Below are 25178 nucleotides of genomic sequence, written 5' to 3' on the forward strand. Positions count from 1 at the left end.
CATGGTGAAACACTCTCTCTATTAAAAATACAAAAAAATAGCCCCGCGTGGTGGCGGGCGCCTATAATCCCAGCTACTTGGGAGGCTGAGGCAGGAGAATGGCTTGAACCCAGGAGGCGGAGGTTGCAGTGAGCTGAGATCGCGCCTCCATTGCACTCCAGCCTGGGCGACATCGTGAGACTCCGTTTCAAAAAAAAAAAAAAAAATCAGACTTCCACTTGAAGCAACTCCATCTTTTAGGATTAATGTGGCTCAGCGGAGCTCTGCTGTCAAAGCACAAAGGGTCCCCGACTGGGATGGGGGCGGGGAGTGAAAGTCAAGGCGCCCAGGAGCTCTCGAGAGTCTAGGGACCGGCGTGTGGAGCCGCTGGAGGGTGGGTCGCTGCTCTCGGCTTTGGTTATGTCCCTCTGCGTTGTGACGGCAGTGTGGGCTGAAAGGAAAAGGAGGTGGCGAGGGGCGGCGACGCCAAGCGGTGTTTCCGAAAGCCCGGGACCTCGCTGGCCCGGCTGCGGGGCTGGTTCCCTGGAAGCCGTCGGTATGTGAAGCCCTCGACTCGGAAAGAAGCCTCCGGAAGAGAGAGTAGCTGTTAGCGGAGAGGAGGGCGTCTGAGGGGCAGAGAGTGGCTCCGCCTGAGCCGGCGGTTGCGAGTGCAGTTGAACTGAACTTTTGGTGTCTGCGGGTGGAGCTGCTGCCCGCAGAGGAGAGAGGTACGTAGCGAAAAGAGGTGGAGCTGCCGCTGACACGGGGCGCGGCGACTTCTGACAAGGCGCGCGGCTCGGGGCTGGACTCGCAGCTGCCTCCTAAGGGCGGGGCTTCCGCCCAAAGGGGCGGGGCCTGGGTCGTGTAGCCCCGGGGGATGGGCGTGTGATGATAAGGGGCGTTTCAGTGGAAGGCAGCATGCTTACCTCTCACAATCCAGCAGTAACATTAGGAAGGCGGAGCGCAAAGAAGGCAAGCTGCCTTCTGTGTAGACCAGAGAGAAGACCAGGCTTCTGTCGACAGCGGGCGGAGCGGTAGCCGGCAAGGGGCGGGGCCATTTAGAGCCCTGGGAAGGCGGAGCTTCTCCTGACAGGGGGCGGAGCCTCCTCAGCCCAGGGCGGGGCTTCGTTGACAGGGGGGCGGGGCGGTTCCTACCTCCCGCGGTGCGCCAATCCCCGGGGTAGGGGTCGGGGTCAGACCCCAGTGGAACAGCAGGGTCTGGGATTGGGGAGGCCGGCGCCGTACGGGGTGGGGGCGCGTGGAGGACGCGCACGGTGGAGGGCCCTGCCTCGGCCGGCTCTCTTCTCTCCCCCTCCGCCCCCGGACGGCCGTTGGGGCGCGCGCCTCTCCTCGCACCCCCACCCTGGGTCCCCACGCTCCGCGGGCCACGGACCTGCTGAGGCCCCTTTTCGGGCCCGCCGAGCGGTTCCGGGTTTAGGGTTCACAGGTCAGAGTTGACTCCCTGAAAAGTGCAGCCGGTTTGAAATGCAAGATGGCGGCGGCGTGGCGCTGAGAGGCGCGGCGGCCCCTGCAGGTAGTGGCGCGAGCCGGCTCCGCGACCAGCGGGCCCGGAGACTCCGGGCTGCGGGTGGGAACCGGAGTTCAGAGTCCGCGGCCGGCACGGGAAAGGCGAGTGGCGGGGGGCCCGGCGTGGGGAGGGCGGCCTCAAAGCAGAGACCCCCGGGGCTGAGCCCGCTCGCTGCGGCGGGTGGCGGGGCGGACCCGGCGCGGGGCATCTGAGGGGGAGGGACGGGGCCTGCCTCGCGGTTGGGCAGTCGCCGCAGAGGAACTGACCCACAGCCTCCCTCACTCTTTCTGAATGTCTCCGCCGCCGAAAGAGCTTGGGGGCGGGGGTTTCTCTTGAGGGAAAATTTTAGCCCTCTGCCTTGGTGAGGACTGAGTAACTTAGGATTGTTGAGGGGAGTGAAGACTGCGGAGGGCGCCGCGGGAGGGAGCACCCCAGTGATGTTGGGAGTCCTAGGGGAGGTCTGGAGCGCTGTCCTCCGGGGGAGTGTGGCGGCCTCGTGGGGACTCAGTCTCCCTGAGAGTAAGGAGAAATTCTCTTACTGGAGCTGAGCGCACTGACTGAGGTTGGAGCCCCAGCAAACCCTTCGGGAGAAGTCTATACCTCCAGTTCAAGGAAGACTGTACGCACCCGTTTCGGGGCCAGGCCGTGCCCCAACTTTGGGAAAGGCTGGGAGTTGAGCCCTTAACCCAATTACGATTGTGAGGAAGCCCTGGGATTTAGGCAGAAGTTAATTAAAGAGGATGGTAGGGGCGCGGAAGTGTGGGGAGGCTGACCCAGGGGAATCCTCCAAGCCTCAGGGCTCACAGTGAACGATCTACTAATTCCTCAAGGGAAATAAAGGGCTGGGAAGGAGGTGTGAGAGGAACGAGGTCTAAGGGCAGGAAAGAAGAGCCCTGGCAGATGTCTTTTCCTTATATTTTTACACCAAAGTTGGAAGTAAAGGGACTTGGCAATTCTTTGTTTTAGTACCTTTCCTGTCCTTCTTTCCCCTCTGTGAGTAACTAAGGAAAGAGCATAGCCCCTGAGAAGGAAAATATTCCATTTGATATCCTCAACTTAGGTTAGTGAAGGATTCAGCAGCTGAGAAGTCGTCAATGAGAGACAGCAGGTAGGGAAATTAGTACAGGGACTAGGGATCAGAAAAGAGGATACAGGGACGATATCCGACAGCAGGAATTCCACAGCTCTTTTCTGTCAACTCAGCCCAGCTATTAAAAAAAATGTGAAGAGCTAATTTTTGAGAGAAAATGTAAGAAAAGGCTGAGAGAGTTGTGATGTGTTTAGGTTGGGAGTCCATGTAACTTAAAAGAAACAATTCTCTTGGAGGTTAATGTGATAGCAGAGAAAGGAAAAATCACAAAATTGGAAAATATACAGCGGTTCACGGTTAGGGAAGAAGCAGCAGTTTCCCCCCAGGGAACAGTGAATATTTGATTTGGGCTGTGTGTGTGTGTTCATATATAAGAGCTCTTTAGATTTGTTAGTATTGGTCATTGTGTCTCAATCTTCGTCTGAAAGCTTTGATTTGTGTTATATGGTGCTACATTAATTATCTTTGTTGCTGAAAAATTATTCTGAAAAAGTCATTTGTTTTTCTGTCGGGAGTGAAGACGAGCAGGAGTTGTTTTTAACAGGGAAATTGGCCCTAGGATACCCATCGATTATTTTAATTTCTAAAGTAGCAATTCTGACCCCTGATTGTAAGCTAAAGAAATGTGAGTACTGACAATGAAAATAATGCAGTAACAGGACATAAAAAGAAAAAAGGCTTTCATGAATTTTTTTTTTTTTTTTTTTTTTGCTTTTAGTTTTTCTCTCCTTTCCCAAAGTAGTTTAGGGCTAAGCAGACTAATTTTATACAAAGTAAAATGTATAATCGTGGCCCTTTTCGATATAAAAAGATAGCATTTTAGTTATCAATGAATCTTGTTTGTTGAAATACCTCTTCAGATGCCTTATTTAATTATCAGGATTAAAATGAGAATTAAAGAGTAATACTTGGGTAACTGATGACAGTGATGATTCATAGAGATTTCTTGAACCATTCTTGTATTTTCAAAAGCGCTTTAACGTCTTCAATGGAAATGTTTTAAAGACACACTTCAAGTATAAACTAGTTTAGAACTTCACATTTGGAACATTTTATGCATGTATGCTGTTCTTTGGTTTCCTCAGTGTGCATGTAGCTCTAGTTTTATATTCAATTCTGAACAGATTAGTCTGGGCGAACCAGGGAGGCATTAATGCCAGATGGTTTGAAAATATGCTAAAGCCGAAAACATAAATGTGCCTGTGCTAGTGAACACTCATTAGTAGATTTCTTTCCTTTATAGCTAAGCTTATTATTTCACTGGATTTGGGGGGTAGTTCATGCATGATGTAGCAATTATTTCACCTTTAATGATAATTGTATTGTAAGTTCTTTTTCTTTTCAATAATTGGGGACAAAGTTTTGCAGTTATTTTATTAATGAAATTAGTAGTATAGGAGAGGTAGTTCATTTTGAAGATTTTTCTCCCTTTTGTATTATTATATTTTACATTAAGATGGAAAGGTTATATTATGATGTATTACATTTCTTTCTCATGCTAATTAAGCATAAAATGTGATATTTAAGACGTAGTTTGCTGTTAAATTATGACAATACTTAAATGAAAATGCTTTTAAAATTATTCAAATGATCACAAATGTAGCTGAGGAAATAACCCTTTTATTTGTTTTGCAGCATTGTGGATTTGGGCTCAAAAGACTCTACTTAAATGTTGAAAGTTCAGTACCTAGTTTTTAATCTAATATCATAGTCAATGCAAATTTTTCAGGGAGATTTTTCGAATGATCTATTGTACTGGCCAGTAATACACATTTTTAAACCATTGTAAATATTTATTTATGTTGTGATAAGACATTTACTGTTAAGGCTGAATTTTTTGAATTAAAAATCCTTTTAAATAATCCTACCTAATTTCAAAAGTAAATTATATTTGTTTTTAAAACTATGATACTATCTTTAGAATAAGAGCCAATGTTTCTATACTACTACTGATAAATGTTATTGTATCCTTGCTGCTTTGATACATTTGTAGTCATGAATAACTAGATTTGCATGACTGAATTTGCTGACTTAGATTATTAATCAGAATATACATTTGAGTTTACATTTTGGAGATCCGCATTTTATACAGGATCTTCTTAAATATTAATATTTAAATTTTTATGTAGTTGCCAGGTTTCGATCTTAAAAGATACTTAATCTTGGCATGTTATGCTATCGGTTTCCAATTTAAAAGGTAAAAGTGTATACCTTTGGTCTAAACAAATGTGATAACATACTTTGGAAAATAAGTATATATGAGCAGTTTAAGAATGATGTTAGGCTGGGCGCCGTGGCTCAAGCTTCTAATCTCAGCATTTTGGGAGGCCGAGACAGGTGGATCACGAGGTCAAGAGATCGAGACCATCCTGGTCAACATGGTGAAACCCCGTCTCTACTAAAAATATAAAAAATTAGCTGGGCGTGGTGGTGCGTGCCTGTAGTCCCAGCTACTCGGGAGGCTGAGGCACGAGAATTGCCTGAACCCAGGAGGAGGAGGTTGCGGTGAACCAAGATCCGGCCATTGCACCCCAGCCTGGGTAACAACAGCAAAACTCCGTTTCAAAAAAAAAAAAAGAATGATGTTTATTGGGTCAGGCGCGGCGGCTCACGCCTATAATCCCAGCACTTTGGGAGGCCGAGGCAGGTGGATCACGAAGTCAAGAGATCGAGACCAACCTGGTCAATAAGGTGAAACCCCGTCTCTACTAAAAATACAAAAATTAGCTGGGCATGGTGGTGCGCGCCTGTTGTCCCAGCTACTCGGTAGGCTGAGGCAGGAGAATTGCTGGAACCCAGGAGGCAGAGGTTGCCGTGAGCCGAGATCGTGCCATTGCACTCCAGTCTGGGTAACAACAGCGAAACTCCGTCTCAAAAAAAAAAAAAAAAAAAAAAAAGATGTATATTCCATGGTTATATTTCTAGTTTAAAAAAAAAAAAGAATGATGTTTATTCAATTGAATAAATCCTTTTTTTTTTTTTTTTTTAAGACAAGGTCTCATTCTGTTGCCAGGGCTGGAGTGCAGTGGCATGATCATGGCTCACTGTACCCTTACACTCCGGGGCTCAAGTGATCCTCTCTCCTCAGCCTCTTGAGTAACTAGGACTACGGTCATATGTCACCCACGCCTGGCTAATTTTTAAATTTTTTTGTAGAAATGGGGTCTTGCTATGTTGGCCTACCTGGTTCCAAACTCCTGGCCTCAAGCAGTCCTCCTACCTTGGCCTCCCAAAATGCTGGGATTACAGGCGTAAGCCACTGCAAAATCATTTTTAATGCAGGATTTTAATTTTCAGTTCTTAGTTTTAGATTAAAAACATATTATCAGAATTTATCTTAATAAAATTAAAATATTAAAGTCATAGCCATATCATTAATTATAAATAAAATAACTCTGATCATATTTTGGTGATTTCCTATTTCTCAAGATTTCTAATTTCATTTTTCCCCTTCCTAAAAGTCTTTCTTTTCCTTTTTTGTTTTTTAGTGAGAAATTAAAGAAGATAGGAGGTTCTGATATTTCTAAGCACTTAACTCATAATTGTGTTTTTCTTCTACGTTTATTCTCTTTTACCATCCAATATTGTTAAAAAGAAGTTTATTAAAATTTTGCTAGACCTGGCTATACTAGGGAAGAGGGGAAGGGAGATCATGCGAAGAGAACAATTTCTCCTCGTTACTATGATAAAATTATTTATATCACATGTTTGCTAGTTCTGTGAAATAACCCTTCAATATGTCATACAGTAATGATTCATTTTGGAGCTAAGGTCAGAAAAAGTGTGTGGGGGAGAGGTTAAATTTGATTGATTAATATCTGCCTGTTGAAGCCGGCTTGTTCCAGCATGATTTAATATGCTCGAAGGTATGAAATGGCAAATAAATTTTATTGGTTGGTTGTTACCCAGCTTCTTAAAGTATTTTATCATTTGTCAACAGTTAGCAAATTTTTTTTTTGAGATGGAGTTTGGCTGTTGTTACCCAGACTGGAGTGCAATGGCACGATCTCGGCTCACCGCAACCTCCGCCTTCTGGGTTCAAGCAATTCTCCTGCCTCAGCCTCCCGAGTAGCTGGGACTGCAGGTGCGCACCACCATGCCCAGCTAATTTTTGTATTTTTAGTAGAGACGGGGTTTCACCTCGTTGATCAGGATGGTCTTGATCTCTTGACTTCGTGATCCACCCGCCTCGGCTTCCCAAAGTGCTGGGATTATAGGTGTGAGCCACCGCGCCTGGCCAGCAGTTAGCAAATTTTAAACAAAGATTTCTTTGCTAACATTCATTGTGTTCTAAGTACCAAGAAATACTCCAAAAACTTTACATGCGTTACCTATTTCAGTCCTCACAACAACCCTATTAAGTAAGTAGTATCCTATTAATATTACTAGCACCATTTATAGATGACAGGGCTGAGGCACAGATAGCCTAAGCCATTTGTCTAAAGCCACACAGCTAGTAAGTGGCAATGCTGGATTTGAACCAGTCTGTTCCAAAGCCCAAACTCTTGGTCTTTTTTTATAATCCATCTACTACCAGAACAGCTTGTTCTGTTTTATTATATGATGTTCATAGCTGAGATGAGCTCTTTAATTTTTGAAATTCACTCATACTAAATTAAGAAAAATACTTTGAATTAGATAGAAATGTTCTAAAGTAATCCCAGTATCAGAACTTAAATAACATCAGGCAACTAGGATTTTCATTCAAAAGCACTGATGAGCTCATTTTTGCTCCTCTGGTATCCTTGTGCCTTTACATGTCTTGGCAGTTCTTCTCAAGAGACTCATTCGGTAAAACATCTTGCAATTACTGTGTGATTTTAAGAATGGATTGAAATAGGTTACCAGTTTCTTACGGTATTAATAATTCATTTTGGAAAATAACTTTCCCTCTTCGGCAGCTGTTTCCTATCTTCTCTTCTAGTCCACATCCTGTAGATTGATGACTAATGGGTGGCCGAACAACGAGATACCAGGAAATGAAATTGTAGAGTCCCAGGCTACAGAGATAACAAGATGCTCCACTGGGCCTACCAGGAAAATGCTCTTTTGCTTTTCATGAACATAATGTACTTATTCAGCCTAAGTTTTAACTTAACCTAGAGGTATTTTACTAGAGGACTGGTGTATTTATTTCTTGATGTGAGAAGTTTCTTCATAAACTTGTATGTAATAGTAGCAGCAATCAAAAAATAAGGTATTTGGGAAAATAATCTTGTTTAATATTCATTCATTATGGTTTACAGAGTATATTGCTTAAAGAATACAACAAAAGGCCAGGCACAGTGGCTCATGTCTGTAATCCCAGCACTTGGGAGGTCAAGGTGGGCAGATCACCTGAGGTCAGGAGATCGAGACCATCTTGGCCAACATGGTGAAACCTCGTCTCTTCTAAAAATACAAAAATTAGCTGGGCATGATGGCACATGCCTGTAATTCCAACTACTTGGGAAGTTGAGGCAGGAGAATTGCTTGAACCAGGGAGTTGGAGGTTGCAGTGAGCTGAGATTGCACCACTGCACTCCAGTCTGGTGACAGAGCAAGATTCCATCTCAATAATAATAATAATAATACAATAAAAATGCGTCAACCCTTCAAAAGTATTATTTATGTATATGCTGGTAAGAGAAGCAATTGTAGCTTTATTAAAGTTTTCTGATTCGTTTAATTGCTCTAGGTTTTATACTACAACCTACTTGGATAATAATTGAATTTTCAGGTAATTATTTTCTATTTATTTGATTGCACAGTATCAGTGCTTCACAGTGCACTGACTGTAAAGCCATTTGGTAGTTCAGGCAAAACAACATAGGTAAACACCAGTCATTCTGTTAGATAACCCCATGTTTAGGGATTGAGTACTACTAGTTTATTTTTAATTTGTTATTGGCTTGTGTTGTCAGCATGAATAATCCTCTCCATTCCAATTAATTAACATAATAAATTAGGATACAAATATCACTAGGTTTATGTACAAATATGTAAACATATACAATTATTCCTATTGTGTAGTTTAATTCAATTGTCTTCATAACCTTTGTGTACTCATTTAAAAGAACTCCCAATTTCTACATCTCAATTTTCACATTACAGACTGCATATATTCACATTTTGAAATCTTATTGAAAATGGTCTAACAGTTATTTGGTTGTTCTGTATAATATAAATATTTATTTATTTATTAATTTTAGAGACGGTGTTTCACCATGATGGCCAGACTGGTCTTGAACTCCTGACCTCAGGTCATCTCCACTGGCCTCCCAAAGTCCTGGGATGACAGGCGTGAGCCACCGTGCCCAGCCAAATATAATTTTTTAATGTATAGTTTTTGTGTTTCCTACCAATATTAGGATTGGCATTTAGATGGTTCTTTTAAAGTTTTGATAAAGGAATAAACTTTTTTTTCACAATTACATTTATTTATTAAAATAATAAGGCATAAATTAAAAACATTTCTTGACTAAAGCTAACTTATATCTAGAATAATAAAATTTTACTTTTTTGCAGGAGAAGTCAGACAGCTGCTTTGGACCTATTGGTAATGATGGCCTGAGCTAAACATCTAACTAGAAGGGATACCCTTCCATTTCAAAGAACAGAATGCTAAGGAAGCTGTGGCAAGTATGTGTTTCATTGTTTTGGTATGGTAAAACTCAGATACTGAATGTACTCACTTTAGATCCCATGATACTATATTTGACTTAAGTTTTTAAAAGCTTTCCTTAAAAAGCAGCAGACATATGCTTAACACTTTTTTTTAATGTACTTTCAAATTTTAAGAGCTATAACTATAGGACTGCTTTAATTTCAAAGGAGACAGTATCACACTTCATAATAAATCTTATATATTTATCATTGATTTTAAAATTAGTATTTGATGAAATCTGCTGTGTGTCAGGCACTATACTGGGTGCTATGATAACAGAGGTAAACAGGACAAATGCACCTTTCCTATGGGAAAATTGATTTAGAAATTTTGCTACGTTTTTGCCTATATCCAGAAAAATGCTTCAAAACATACAAGAACAAATCCTGAAACTATGTTTTCAGTATGTAGGCTACTAATAAGTTAATTATAAGAGTAGGATATTAATTACTAATTAAATACTCTTACTTATATTAACCATACCAAAGCTTAAATATTTGAATATAGATCCTTTTGTAGTTCATAAGTGTAGATCATCATGAACTACAAAAGGATTTTCATGCTTATGTGTGAAATGTGCCTTTCTCAAACCTTGTTATGACACTACCTATTTGATGTAAAAAAATGAAATAAATAATTGAATATATTTGTATGTAATTGCTTTTATATTTTATCTGATTAATTAATTGGCTTTTGTAAGAAGCATTTATCCAATTGTTACTTTAGATGATTGCAGAAAATACTAGGAAAGATTTAATAAACATTAATGTACTGGTTCACTTTCATTTTTTAAAAATTGATAAGAGTTCTTGTAAGTTGATATTACCAATACTGATTGCTATTATCTTTCAAAGTATTTTGGAAAATCAAATCATTATATCCTCAGTGAAGTAGGTAACAGTTACCTTACCTTTATAAATAGGGAAGATAATGACCAGATGAATGGTTTTTCAGTCTTCAAAGACAATCTCACTTGGAACTGAGAATCACATTCTTGTGTTAGACTGGCTGTAAAAGAACACACCTTCTTGAGAAAAGTAGGGAAAAACTATTTTCAGTAGAAAATTACTTTTCAGTAGAAAAAACTATTTTCAGTAGAAAATATATTTACAGGCCGGGCATGGTGGCTCACCCCTGTAATCCCAGCACTTTGGGAGGCCGAGGCGGGTGGATCACGAGGTCAAGAGATCAAGACCATCCTGGTCAACAAGGTGAAACCCTGACTCTACTAAAAATACAAAAAATTAGTTGGGCATGGTGGCACATGCCTGTAATCCCAGCTACTCAGGAGGCTGAGGCAGGAGAATTGCCTGAACCCAGGAGGTGGAAGTTGCAGTGAGCTGAGATCACGCCATTGCACTCTAGCCTGGGTAACAAGAGCGAAACTCCATCTCAAAAAAAAAAAAGAAAATACATTTACAAACTATTCACAAGAGATTTCATGATAGTGCTAGTTTATTTTATTTATTTATTTTTTGAGACAGAGTCTCACTTTGTCACCCAAGCTGGAGTACAGTGGCACGATCTCAGCTCACTGCAACCTTTGCCTCCAGGGTTCAAGCAATTCTTCTGCCTCAGCTTCCTGAGTAGCTGGGACTATACGCACATACAACTACACCCGGCTAATATTTGTATTTTGAGTAGAGAGGGGGTTTCACCATGTTGGCCAGGCTGTTCTTGAACTCCTGACCTCGTGATCCACCTCCCTCCGACTCCCAAAGTGTTGGAATTACAGGTGTGAGCCACTGCACCCGGCTCGTAGTGCTAGTTTATATATCAGTTTCAAAGTATTATGTACCTACCTACCTAGCTGCCAGCTGCGGGGAGAAATCTAGGATGTTAGTTTCTTAGGGAGAGACCTTTCTAAAAGACACTTCACTCCTCAAATCTGCGGTCAGAGCTTGCCAGAAGAAATCTGTCTAGCTTGGATTCTTCTTTTAATCTTTAGTGTCATTAAGGTCTGCTTTCTCAGATGGAAAAAAAACAGGTAGAGAGGATAGGGTTTCTTACCTTTCAGCCTTAATTAGCATTAGCAAAGGTATCCTCTGAAATTTGATTATCTTTGACCACAATGTCTTAGATGCTTTCACTTTTATTCTTTTCATTCATGTCTGTATACTCACTTTAATATCTGATTTTCAATTGTCTTGAAACTATTTTTCAGACAGTTTGCTTGAGATTTCTCTCACAGGGAATGATTCTAAGTTACTAGCAATCTTTAATAACATTTGCTGTGGATAAAAGTTTGTATTGTCCAATTCCTAATTTAATTTTTTAAGAACTTGATGTTTCTAAATATTTTAACATTTAATTTTTATTTTTACATTTTAACTTTGAAAATATCTTAATTGTGTAAGTCACCTTTCTTTTTCTTTTCTTTTTTTTTTTTTTTTTTTTTGTGGGTTGGAGTCTCGCTCTGTTGCCCAGGCTGGAGTACAGTGGGGCACTCTCGGTTCTCCGCAACCTCCACCTCCCAGGTTCAGGCAATTTTCCTGCCTCAGCCTCTCACGTAGCTGGGATTACAGGTGTGCACCACCACACCTGGCTAATTTTTGTATTTTTAGTAGCGATAGGGTTTTACCATGTTGGTCAGGCTGGTCTTGAACTCCTGACCTCGTGATCCACCCGCCTCAGCCTCCCAAAGTGCTAGAATTACAGGCATGAGCCACTGCACCTGGCTGGTAGATACCTTTTGTTTTAATCTGACCTCATTCTTTGTTTGTACTGCTTAGGCATTTGGTGATTTTTGTGGATTTGTGACTTTTAGTTTAATACAGACATGTAAATGTAAGGGTTTTCAGCTGGCTAAACAAGACTCTTGACTCGGAGAGAGAGAAATGAAACTAAATAGAATACAGAGTCCTAAACATTCTCAATATATATATATATATGCAGATTCTAAGGGATTCTCAGTGTGTATATTTTTGCTACCTAAGAATAGTTTTATTTTTGCTACCTAAGAATAGTTGATGCTACATCAAAATTAACATGATCCCTAAAAACTATAGTATCTTCTAAATGTTTTTTTCTTTTATTGAGACGGAGTTTTGCTCTTGTCGCCCTGACTGGAATGCAATGGCACCATCTTGGCTCACTGCAGCCTCCTCCAGGGTTTAAGTGATTCTCCTGCCTCAACCTCCTGATTAGCTGGGATTACAGGCGCCCGCCACCACACCTAGCTAGTTTTTGTATTTTTAGTAGAGACAGGGTTTCACCATGTTGGCCAGGCTGATCTGGAACTCCTGACCTCAGGTGATCCACCCTCCTCAGCCTCCCTAAGTGCTGGGATTACAGGTGTGAGCCAACACACTTGGCCCTGAATGCTTTTATTTGATCCAGAATTGGTGTAAAAAACAAAGTTTGTGGCTGGGCACAAACACTTTGGGAGGCTGAGGCAGGTGGATGATGAGGTCAGAAATTCAAGACCAGCCTGACCAAGATGGTGAAACCCTGTCTCTACTAAAAAAATACAAAAATTAGCTGGACATGGTGGCGCGCACCTGTAATCCCAACTACTCAGAAGCCTAAGGCAGAGAATTGCTTGAACCCAGGAGGCAGAGTTAGAGAATTGCTTGAACCTGGGAGGCGGAGGTTGCAGTGAGCCAAGATTGTGCCACTGCACTCCAGCCTGGATGACAGAGTGAGACTCCATCTTAAAAAAAAAAAAAAAACACAAGGTTTGTTTTTCTTCACATAAAGTCTTACCAAATAACATGCTTTTGTGGCTAACTAGGCCAACACATTGTTATCTGTTAATCATTTAATTTGAAGTCCGAGACAGCCAAAAAAAAAAAAAAAAAACCAGAAGCTTGCAAATTCCTTGCAGTTATGGCTCTGCTAAATTATAAAATATTTTAGACTTTTTCTTAAGTAGTAATAAGCATAGAATTTGAAACAATCCATTTACTTCTTATAGTGTATTACATTGAGGGCTTATTTTTAGTCTTTTTAAAAATGTAGTAGAACATTAAAGTATAGTTTTCTTCCTTTTTTTTTTTTTTGAGACGGAGTTTCACTCTTGTTACCCAGGCTGGAGTGCAATGGCTCGATCTCTGCTCACCACAACCTCCGCCTCCTGGTTCAAGCAATTCTTCCGCCTCAGCCTCCTGAGTAGCTGGGATTACAGGCACGCGCCACCATGCCCAACTTTTTGTATTTTTAGTAGAGATGGGGTTTCACCATGTTGACCAGGATGGTCTCGATTTCTTGACCTCGTGATCCACCCGTCTCAGCCTCCCAAAGTGCTGGGATTACTGGCTAGAGCCACCGTGCCTGGCCTAGTTTTCTTATAAAACAGAGAAGTAATGATTCTAAGTGCAAATTTGCATTTACTCTATTTATAATAACTATATCCTTTTCTCCTGAATCTCACTGCCCAAATCATTCTTTGAATGCTTTATCTCCCTTGTTTGACTTTTTTTTTTTTTTTTTTTTTAAGACAGAGTCTTGCTGTGTTGCCCAGGCTGGAGTGCAGTGGTGCCATCTTGGCTCACTGCAGCCTCTGCCTCCTGGGTTCAAGAGATTCTCCTGCCTCAGCCTCCTAGCTGGGACTATAGTGCGTCCCACCATGCCCAGCTATTTTTTGTATTTTTAGTAGAGATGGGGTTTCATCATGTTGGCCAGGATGGTCTCTGTCTCCTGACCTCAATTGATCTGCCCACCTCAGCCTCCCAAAATGTTGGGATTACAGGTGTGAGTCACCACGTCCAGCCTAAAGATATATTTTTAGCAAACATTATTGGGGTCCTAATAAGTATTTTGTTGTACCCCGGGAATACAGTGGATACTAAATAAATGTTTTTTCTGGTCATAAAAGAACTTGCATAAGAACTCTCAAACTTTTTAGATTATGATAAAACATACTTTGCTTTCATTAAATGCTTTTCTGTAGAGAAATTTGAATTATAAAAATTGTAATTGTTTTGATGAGTTCAGAATCATAAGTTGATTGAATAGTATCCTACCCTCAGAAGATCCAGTATACATATAGATCCAAGGAAACTGGCTAGTCTAGATCTACACCCTGGAGATTGTGTTGTGGGTGGTCTTGAGGGCTTAGAGCCAGCCTGACTTCTCAGAGCTCCAAAAACTGTACCTGAATGCTACGTACTAAGGGATTCCTGATGCCCTGGAAAATCCTTTTTTTTTTACTTTGTTATTTCTTTCCTCTATCCCTTTCTCCCTCCTTGCTTCCCTTCTTGTCTTCTCTTTCTTCCTTCCTTTCTTCTTCCCTATTTTCCTCTCTTCCTCCCTCCCTTCCTTCCTTTTCTTTTTTTTTTTAAACAAATTTGCATGTAATCCTTGTCCAGGGGCCAAGCTAATCTTCTCTATAGTTCCAGTTTTAGTATATGTGCTCTGGAAGCCAGGATTAAAGTCCTTTATGTAGCCATGTTTTTTGCCTTAATAATAGAAAAGAAACTTTGTTTCCAGCTTGACCATAGAAATACTGGTCATAAATTGACCATAGAAATATTTCAGTCTATTTGCAGTTTTAAGGTCTTGAAACTATTGTTTGTTGTACCTTATAATAAAACAATATAATAACAATATTAAAGAAAATTTATAGGCTGGGTGGGGTAGCTCATCCCTGTAAAACCACTTAAGGAGAGAGACAGAGGTGGGAGGATTACTTGAGCCCACAAATTTAAGACCAGCCTGGGCAATGTAATGGGACTCTGTTCTCCACAAAAAGGAAAAAATAAAAGCAAAATTAAAAAAAAAAAAACTTGTGACAATCACACATAAAAATGTCACTCATAATCTCGTGAAATTTTCACTTTTTACATATTTAGTTTTTGTTCACATGTATGCATATTTCCTCAGTTATTATAATTAATACGCAAATTTTCTGAGTCTTAAAAAATTTAATAGTAAATGGGTAGTTTTTCCATATGCCTTAATTACTCTTAAGATGATCACTTTTAATGGCAATAAATTAATTAATCAGTTTTCTAAAAACACTTCTCTACTGAAAAGTTAACTGAAAGCAGTTATGAAAGGTATTGTATTTACAGTGCTGGATGCATTTACAGAATTTTTTTTCTTTTATTGGCAGACTTAATTTTAATTGTTTTAATTGCAGAGTCACCTAGCTACTGAGTTGTGCAACTGACCTTTAACCTCTTTTTATAGGTAAATAGTTCAAGCTTCCCCAAATTGATTTTGAGCCGTGTTTTTAGTTGACCTTCAAATAGAGGATGTGATGCCTTCAGCTAATAGTGATTTCTATACAGCAATTTTCCTGTCGCAGTGCCATTGCACTTTAATGACAAAGGGAGATGAATAGAAAGAACATCCTAGAAATTCTTACTCTGTATTTTTACAACTACCTTTTCATCCAATTTTCATGCCTTTTCAGCTGATTAATTGCTTTAAAAAAAAAGGTGAGCTTTTAATATTAAATGCTATTTCTTTTTTTCCAGAAAGAAATTTTCAGGGACTGAAAATAGCATAATTAGGCACCTACTTTGTATCAAAGTAAGTGAAGGAGGCATTTTTACTTCCTCTAATATGGATACTACTATTTCTATTTCCCCCAGGGAAGCCTTCTCTGTTTCTTTTCTAGAAGCCTCCTGCAGTATACTCATATGCTTCCTGATACTTCCTCTCTTACTGCACTGATCATAGTTATTCTGAGTAATTGTTTACTGTTTGTTTTCCTTGCTTCACTGCTAATACTAGAGACTGTCTTGGTCACCATTGCATCTAGCTACTGAGTTGTGCAACTGACCTCTAACCTCTTTTTATAGGTAAATAGTGCCTTTCACTTGGTTGACATTCAGCAAATAGTTGTTGAATGAATTTGTTGAATTGAAGAATCTTGATTTTATAGGTGTGAAAATTGACGTTAAATCGAGTAGCTTTCCCAGGAAGCTATTAATTGACAAAGGTGACTGCAAAACCTGTGGTTTTACCCTATCCACAATGCCTTTATGAATTAATTACTCTGGGCCTGGGATTCTTCTTCCATAAAAATGGGGCAGTTGTACTAAATGGGGCAGATCCTTGTTTCCTTCCAACTTATGACTTTATAATAAGAACTCCAAGGATACCTTTGTTTGCTCTTTGGTCTATTTTTAGACTATACACATTATGCAGAATTGAGCTTTTGGACCAAATCTTGAAACTCTTTTGGGACTTGTCAGTCTCTTTTTAGAAATATATTAAATAATACACTGACCTTACTTTGATAGCAAAACCATGGAGGACCTGGTGGTAGATTATAGAGAGCAAATCATCTTTTCTTTTCTTTCTTTTCTTTTTTTTTTGAGGTGTAGTCTCTCTGTCGCCCAGGATGAGTGCAGTGGCTCAATCTTGGCTCACTGCAACCTCCACCTCCTGAGTTCAAGTGATTCTCCTGCCTTAGCCTCCTGAGTAGCTGGGATTGCAGACTCTTGCCACCATGCCTGGCTACTTTTTATATTTTTAGTAGAGGTGGGGTTTCACCTATGTTGGCCAGGCTGGTCTTGAACTCTTGACCTCAAGTGATCTGCCCTTCTCAGCCTCCCACAGTGCTGAGATTACAGGCATGAGCCACTGCACCAAGCCAGTATGTTAAAGTTTTAAGGCAAAGGCTTTTACACACATCTGAGAACTCTTCAAAAGTGGAAGTGGGGATTATAAACATAGAATTTGGAATTCCAGTACAATGGAATTTGGTCAGAGAGTAGTTTAGCCTCTGCCTCCTCCAACCAGATAGCTCTTCTTTTATCTGTTTTGCACTGGGATCTCTCACAGCATTTTGTTTGAAGAAAGGGTTCCCTTGCTTAAAACGAAAAGTTTGAAAACCAACACTTGAAGGAAAAAAGTTTCAGAAGAAAACCCTCTTGCCTTCCAACTATTAGTGTACCCCAATTAAATATAGTCTCTCTCAGATTCCAGGAAAATAACAGTCACAAAATAGCTTACTCCTCTGCCTTTCAACAATTCCCTTTACTGTCCAAATATACAAGTACTGCTCATTTATTACTTTTCCACTTAATACTATGTTTTTAGAAATAGTATCTTACCATGTTGCCCAGTCTTGAACTCGTAGACTCAAGGAATCTTCCTGCCTTAGTTTCCTGAATAGCTGAATTACAGATGTGTACCACCATGTCTGGACCACTTATTTAGAGCTATTTAGGGAATTCCCTGTTTCTAATGACAAAAAATGATCAAACATCTGTGTTGATACTTGAAAAAAATAATGGTAACCCCTACTTGATTAAAAGATATTAGCTTAGTTTATAACATTTAGTTAAGAAAAGTTTTAAATTTCAGTGATTTCTTTGATAATAGAAATCAATGGTGTTTTAAAGAAAAAAAATAGGCCGGGCACAGTGGCTCACGCCTATAATCCCAGCACTTTGGGAGGCCGAGGCAGGTGGATCACAAGGTCAAGAGATCGAGACCATCCTGGTCAATAAGGTGAAACCCCGTCTCTACTAAAAATACAAAAATTATCTGGGCATGGTGGTGCACACCTGTAGTCCCAGCTACTCGGGTGGCTGAAGGCAGGAGAATTGCTTGAACCCAGGAGGCGGAGTTTGTGCTGAGCCGAGATTGCACCATTGCACTCCAGCCTGGGTAACGAGCGAAACAACGTCTCAAAAAAAAAAAAAAAGAAAAGAAAAGAAAAAATAATACCTTTGAGAGTAGGATTTGGATTATTAATACCACTATTATTCTTTTTTGAATAATAAAGAATTGTCTTGTGTTGAGATAGAGTCTCACTCTGTCATCCAGGCTGGAGTGTGGTGGCATGATCTCTGCTTACTGCAATCTCTGCCTCCCGGGTTCAAGCGATTCTTCTGCCTCAGCCGAGAAGCTGGGATTACAGGCTTGGCCATCATGCCCAGCTAATTTTTTGTATTTTTAGTAGAGACAGGATTTCACAATGGTGGCCAAGCTGGTTTCGAACTACTGATCTCAAGTGATCCGCTCGCCTCGGCCTCCCAAAGTGCTGGGATTACAGATGTGAGCCATAATGCCCGACTGTCACTATTATTCTTAAACTGATGCTCTTTATTTGGTAATATGAGAAATTAGGGAACAAAGGACATTAAGTCCAACTTTCCATCTAATGCTTGGATGTGTATTTGAATAAGTCCAGTGAGGAGGATCTATCTCACCATCCTTCAGAGTCAAGGTATTCTCTCTTGGCTCTGCTCCCTTTCCTAAAAATGTCTCTGCATTTACTGACTGGATGTATTGTCTCATAGGGACCTGGTTTTACTTTATAACTTTTGAAGCAAACTCTCTTCTCCATTCAGCTAGGATGGTAGTAAATTTAAAATACCTCTAATTTGTGGTGGAGAATACATTAAATCACTTACCCATTTTATTCATTTTCATTTGGATTAGACTTCAGAAACACAAACTTTAGCATAAAACTTTAGACTGGGCTCAGTGGCTTACACCTGTAATCCCAGCACTTTGGGAGGCTGAGGTGGGTGGATCACGAGGTCAGGAGTTAGAGACCAGCCTGGCCAACATGGTGAAACCCTGTCTCTACTAAAAATACAAATATTAGCCAGGCGTGGTGGCAGGTGCCTGTAATCCTAGCTACTTAGGAGGCTGAGATGGGAATCACTGGAACCCAGGAGGCGGAGGTTCCAGTGAGCCAAGATAATGTCACTGCACTCTAACCTGGGTGACAGAGCAAGACTCCATCTAAAAAAAGCCTTTATTTTATAAATTTTAGGTATAAATTTATTTAAATATATTTATATGATCCGAATTCATGTTTTCTTGATGATTCAAAGTTATTATTGTGAATTTCAGCTACTTTTGTCTATGGTGATGCCTGCAGGCCCTACTGAGTTTTGTAGGACTATTTTCCTGTTCATTCTGATCAACTCAATAAACATTTAGTGATTACCTTCCTGAATTCGGGCCTCTTGTATGCAGTTGGGAATGCAGACATTAATGAGACGTCAGCCAAAATAGCTCAGCTGGGAGAGTATTAGCCTGAAGATACAAAGGGGACTTGACTTTATCTCAAAAAAAGCTGTGTCTCAGTCTCTTTGTGTTCCTATAAAGGAATACCTAGAGCTAGGTAATTTAGAAAGATAAAGGGTTTATTTGGTTCACAGTTCTGTAGACTGTACAAGAAGCATGGCACCAGCCTCTGCTTCTGGAGATGGCCTCAGGCTGCTTCCACTCGTGATAGAAGATGATGGGGAATGCATGTGTGCAGAGATTACATGGCAAGAGAGGAAGCGAGAGAAGCAAGGAGGCGCCAGACTCTTCCTAACAAGCAGCTTTTGCAGGAGCTGATAGAGCGAGAACGCACTCATTTCTACATGGACACCACCAAAGTGTTGCAAGGGATCCAACCCCATGACCCAGATACCTCCTATTAGGCTCTACCTCCAACATTGGGGATCAGATTTCAACATGAGATTTAGAGGGATCAAACATCCAAATTATAGCAAGCTGTTATTTAAAAAAAAAAGAGAGAGAGAGACACACACACAGTATCTATAGTAAGGAGACCATAGGTATGGATGATGGTGCAGGGACAGAAATGTGACACTGTGGTAAGTACTAGACTAGAAAATAAAAGAAAATAAACAGGGGAGGAAATGGAACCAAATGAAAGGGAGAAGGTGATGTCTAGTAAGGGGTCTCCAACCCCGGCACCATGGACCAGTACCAATCCATGACCTGTTAGGAACTGGGTGACACAGCGGGAGGTGAGAGGTGGGCAAGCAAGCATTACCGCCTGAGCTCTGCCTTCTGTCAGATCAGCAACGGTATTAGATTCTCATAGGAGCACAACCCTATTGTGACTGCACTTATGAGGGCTCTAGGTTGCACACTCTCTGAGACTCTAATGCCTGTTGATCTCAGGTGGAACAGTTTCAGCCCAAAACCATCTTATCCCCCTGTACCTCAGTTCATGGAAAATTTGTCTTCCATGAAACTGGTCCCTGGTGCCAAAAAGGTTGGGGACTGCTGACCTTGAGGGTAGATAGATCAACACATCAAATGTCCTAACCTAAGGAAAGGCCTGAGCAAGGGTCTGAAAGTGCATTGAATGTCTGTGGAATGGCAGTCATTTCTGGTGTACTGAAAGCATAAGGAAATAGGAGGAAGGAGAAGGCTGGCAAGAAAGGAGGCAGGAAAGTGAGGTTAGACCAGGTTGTGAAAGGAATTACATGTCCTGCAAGGAGTTTGAACTTTGTTCTTTCAGCACTGGGGACCTATATCAGGAGATTGATGTGATTAGATATGCTTTATAACTTCTGGTAGTATTGTGGCAAGTGCTAAGAATAATGTTTCTGATAGGCTGGGCTTGGTGACTCATGCCTGTAATCCCAGCCTTTTTAGAGGCTGAAGCGGGCAGATCACCTGAGGTCAGGAGTTTGAGACCAGTGTGGCTAATGTGGTGAAACCTCGTCTCTACTAAAAATTCAAAAAGTAGTTGGGTATGGTGGTGTGTGCCTGTAATCCCAGCTACTTGGGAGCCTGAGGTAAGAGAATCGCTTGAACCCGGGAGGTAGAGGTTGCAGTGATCGTGCCACTGCTCTCCAACCTGGGTTGTAGAGCGAGACTCTGTCTCAAAAAAAAAAGTATTTCTGAAACTTTGGTCATTAATTCTCCATCTTTGCTATTTTTGCTATACTTGAAGCATGCTTTTGGCTGATGAGATAGATCAGTAGGAAGAAGAGGATGTAACTAATGGATTAAATTTCTTTCTTTCTTTCTTTTTTGAGATGGAGTCTCACTCTGTTGCCCAAGCTGGAATGTACTGGCACAAGCTTGGCTCATTGCAATCTCTGCCTCCCAGGTTCAAGAGATTCTCCTACCTCAGCCTCCCAAGAAGCTGGGACTACAGGCATCTGTCACCACGCCTGGCTAATTTTTGTATTTTTAGTAGAGATGGAGTTTCACCATGTTGGCCAGGCTAAATTTCTTATATGCTTATTGGCCATGATAGTATCTGTGAATGTTTTTTATAGTGTTAAAGCTCCTCCCTTGTTAATGTTGCCACTTCACATTAATAATAGGGTGCTTGCCAAAGCCGGTCGTTTCTCCCTTGTCTTTTAATATATAGCTGGCAAAAAAATTCAAATAAATAATCTTGTGTCTGACTCAAGGTAAAACACTTAACCTTCAATGAGTTGGCTTGAAAACAGCTATTTTGATCCTTAGAGGATATTTTTCCTGATTCTTACCTTATTCTAGATCTTTATAACTGAGCTATCCAGCAACTTCATATAAGTGAACTGTAACTATAATTTGTTTAAAAGATCATAGTTACTCATTTTAAAACATTTTTAAATTTATTTTAATGTAGGTGATTGGAGTTGTGCTTCAAAAATTTCAGCAATTCAGCAGTATTTTATCTGCCAACAATAAGCTCTTTACTTGATTGCACCATGAGAAAGCTGCTAACGAGACTTCTTGAGCACAAAAATGGACTTGAAGAACCAAAAGCCATTGTTTTCAAATGAAGAACACTGAACAGTTTCAAGCCTCGATGCTTTTTAATCACCACTGAGCTTCTCCTCATAACATCAGAATGGCAAGCAGACGAAAATCAACAACACCTTGCATGGTCCTTGCCAGTGAACAAGATCCAGACCTTGAGTTGATATCAGATTTGGATGAAGGTCCTCCTGTACTTACACCTGTAGAAAACACCAGAGCAGAGAGTATTTCAAGTGATGAAGAAGTTCATGAATCTGTGGATTCTGACAATCAGCAAAATAAAAAAGTTGAAGGCGGATATGAATGTAAATATTGTACTTTTCAAACTCCAGATCTAAATATGTTTACTTTTCATGTGGATTCAGAACATCCCAATGTAGTGCTAAATTCATCCTATGTTTGTGTCGAATGCAATTTTCTTACCAAAAGGTATGATGCACTTTCTGAGCATAATCTGAAATACCACCCAGGAGAAGAGAATTTTAAGTTGACTATGGTCAAACGTAATAACCAGACAATCTTTGAACAAACAATAAATGATCTGACTTTTGATGGTAGTTTTGTTAAAGAGGAGAATGCAGAGCAAGTGGAATCTACAGAAGTTTCTTCGGGAATATCTATCAGTAAAACTCCTATCATGAAAATGATGAAAAATAAAGTGGAAAACAAACGGATTGCAGTTCATCATAACTCAGTTGAGGATGTTCCTGAAGAGAAAGAAAATGAAATCAAACCAGACCGTGAAGAAATTGTAGAAAATCCAAGTTCTTCAGCTTCTGAATCTAATACAAGTACTTCCACTGTAAACAGAATACATCCAAATACTGCCAGCACAGTAGTGACACCAGCAGCAGTTCTTCCTGGATTAGCTCAGGTGATAACTGCTGTATCTGCCCAGCAGAATTCTAATTTGATTCCCAAAGTCTTAATCCCTGTTAATAGCATTCCCACCTACAATGCTGCATTGGACAACAACCCCCTTTTACTTAACACCTACAACAAATTCCCTTATCCAACAATGTCAGAAATTACGGTTCTTTCTGCTCAAGCAAAATATACAGAGGAACAGATCAAGATATGGTTTTCAGCCCAACGTTTAAAACATGGTGTTAGTTGGACTCCCGAGGAAGTAGAGGAGGCAAGAAGGAAACAATTCAATGGAACGGTGCATACTGTACCTCAGACCATAACTGTTATTCCTACACAAATTTCTACAGGGAGTAATGGTTTACCATCTATTTTACAGACATGCCAAATAGTTGGTCAGCCTGGTCTGGTCCTTACTCAAGTGGCTGGAACAAACACCTTACCAGTTACAGCACCTATAGCCTTGACAGTGGCAGGGGTTCCAAATCAAACTAATGTACAGAAAAGTCAGGCACCTGCTTCTCAGCCTACTGCAGAAACAAAGCCTGCAACAGCAGCAGTTCCAACTTCTCAAAGTATCAAACACGAAACTGCATTGATAAACCCTGATTCTTTTGGCATTCGGGCAAAAAAGACAAAAGAGCAACTGGCGGAATTAAAAGTTAGCTACCTTAAAAATCAGTTTCCCCATGATTCAGAAATTATCAGACTTATGAAAATAACAGGCCTCACGAAAGGAGAGATTAAAAAATGGTTTAGTGACACAAGGTACAACCAGAGAAATTCAAAGAGTAATCAGTGCTTACATCTCAACAATGATTCCTCTGCCACCATTATTATAGACTCCAGTGATGAAACCACCGAATCCCCTACTGTTGTTACTGCACAGCCTAAGCAATCCTGGAATCCTTTTCCCGACTTTACTCCCCAAAAGTTTAAAGAGAAAACTGCAGAGCAGCTTCGTGTCCTTCAGGCAAGTTTTCTCAACAGCTCTGTACTTACAGATGAAGAATTAAATAGGTTAAGGGCACAAACCAAACTTACCAGAAGAGAAATCGATGCTTGGTTTACAGAGAAGAAGAAATCAAAAGCTTTAAAGGAAGATAAAATGGAAATAGATGAAAGTAATGCAGGTAGTTCCAAAGAAGAAGCTGGAGAAACTTCTCCTGGAGATGAATCTAGTGCACCTAAGTCAGGGAGTACAGGCAAGATATGTAAAAAAACACCTGAGCAGCTGCACATGCTTAAGAGTGCATTTGTCCGGACACAGTGGCCATCACCAGAAGAATATGACAAGTTGGCCAAAGAAAGCGGGCTTGCTAGAACAGACATAGTTAGTTGGTTTGGGGACACACGTTATGCTTGGAAGAATGGAAACTTGAAATGGTATTACTACTATCAGAGCGCCAATTCAAGTGGTATGAATGGTCTATCTTCCCTTCGGAAAAGAGGGAGAGGGAGACCCAAAGGACGGGGAAGAGGAAGACCGCGTGGGCGGCCTAGAGGAAGCAAAAGAATTAACAACTGGGACAGGGGACCATCACTCATAAAATTTAAAACTGGAACTGCAATACTTAAGGATTATTACCTGAAGCACAAGTTTCTTAATGAGCAAGATCTCGATGAACTTGTTAACAAATCACATATGGGATATGAGCAGGTCAGAGAGTGGTTTGCTGAAAGACAGAGAAGATCAGAATTAGGTATAGAATTATTTGAGGAAAATGAGGAGGAAGATGAAGTTATTGATGACCAGGAAGAGGATGAAGAAGAGACAGATGATAGTGACACTTGGGAACCCCCTCGACATGTGAAACGGAAGCTTTCTAAATCAGATGACTGAAATGTAAGTCATGCAAATTTTTAATCTGCATATACGTTCATCAACCACATGCATTTTGAACAGTCACCTTGTAACAATCATCTTCACTTTTGATAGTTTTTTCTGAAGTAGTTTTTCTTTTCCCTAATAAGAAGACTCGGTACCACTAGTATAGCCAGGACATAAATGATTATCATGTGCAGTTTTATTAGTAGTATATTGTGTAAAGTTTAATGTTGTCTTAACTGTTGTTTTTCATATGAATTGGACTTTTTTTTTTTTTTACTTGTTTTGAAGGAAAGTTACCCAATCTCTATGAAGGGAGACTAGTGGGCAGGGGGGAATTCCCAAACAAATACTAAAGATAACTGAAACATATTTATTGCAACGCCCCCTTCAATAAAGTCATTTGTTGCCTATTTAAGGAAAGAATTAAAAAATGAAAACTGAAAAGAAGGGGAAAACTACACCAAAGGAAAGACTTACCACAGGGTTGAGGACTGCGCAGTTTTAGGAAACTAGGTGAAAATGGGTAACTTCATTTCTTCATTGTGTTGCTCCCAAAACTTTAGATTTTTAACTAGAGTTTAAAATGCTTTATGTTTTTATGAAATTACTCAGTATCCTTTTAGTAATTTATAAAATTACTCAGTATCTTTTTCCGTTAAAAGTCAAAGATCTGTTCTAGGCCATATATAAATTAATGTTTGGTTAGGTGGCATCTGTCTTTGAAAATTGTGATATAAATTATTTCTGTCTTAGAGATCAGAAGGTAAATAACAGATTTGATATGAACCTAGTTGCTTAAAATACCTTTTAATTCTTT

General features: G+C 40.4%; 1 protein-coding gene and 2 pseudogenes across 22 annotated transcripts in view; 2 read left to right on the forward strand and 1 right to left on the reverse strand.

The window, feature by feature from the left end:
* Positions 1-345: 345 nt before the first annotated feature.
* ZHX1 (zinc fingers and homeoboxes 1) overlaps positions 346-25178 on the forward strand; it is a 29285-nt gene continuing 4452 nt past the window's right edge. Inside the window, exons 1-5 of one of the 22 annotated variants that reach the window (XR_013528124.1) lie at positions 1453-1608; positions 9105-9218; positions 15666-15720; positions 21530-24376; positions 24778-24874. Coding sequence is in view for 18 of the 22 variants with exons in the window: in XM_078353236.1 (XP_078209362.1) it covers positions 21755-24373 (2619 nt within the window). In the remaining 4 variants the exon portion in view is untranslated. Of the gene's footprint in view, positions 708-872; positions 952-1452; positions 1609-1742; positions 1869-2567; positions 2616-8274; positions 8317-9104; positions 9219-15375; positions 15627-15665; positions 15721-21529; positions 24377-24777; positions 24875-25178 lie in introns of those variants that run through there. The other 21 variants (XR_013528125.1, XM_078353238.1, XM_035277144.3 and 18 more) reach the window with 21 other exon arrangements.
* On the forward strand, positions 9751-9860 carry LOC118148722 (small nucleolar RNA U13; annotated as a pseudogene).
* LOC118148683 (U6 spliceosomal RNA) lies at positions 14508-14608 on the reverse strand (annotated as a pseudogene).

Source organism: Callithrix jacchus, chromosome 16 (genome assembly GCF_049354715.1).
Source record: "Callithrix jacchus isolate 240 chromosome 16, calJac240_pri, whole genome shotgun sequence".
Lineage (NCBI taxonomy): Eukaryota > Metazoa > Chordata > Mammalia > Primates > Cebidae > Callithrix > Callithrix jacchus.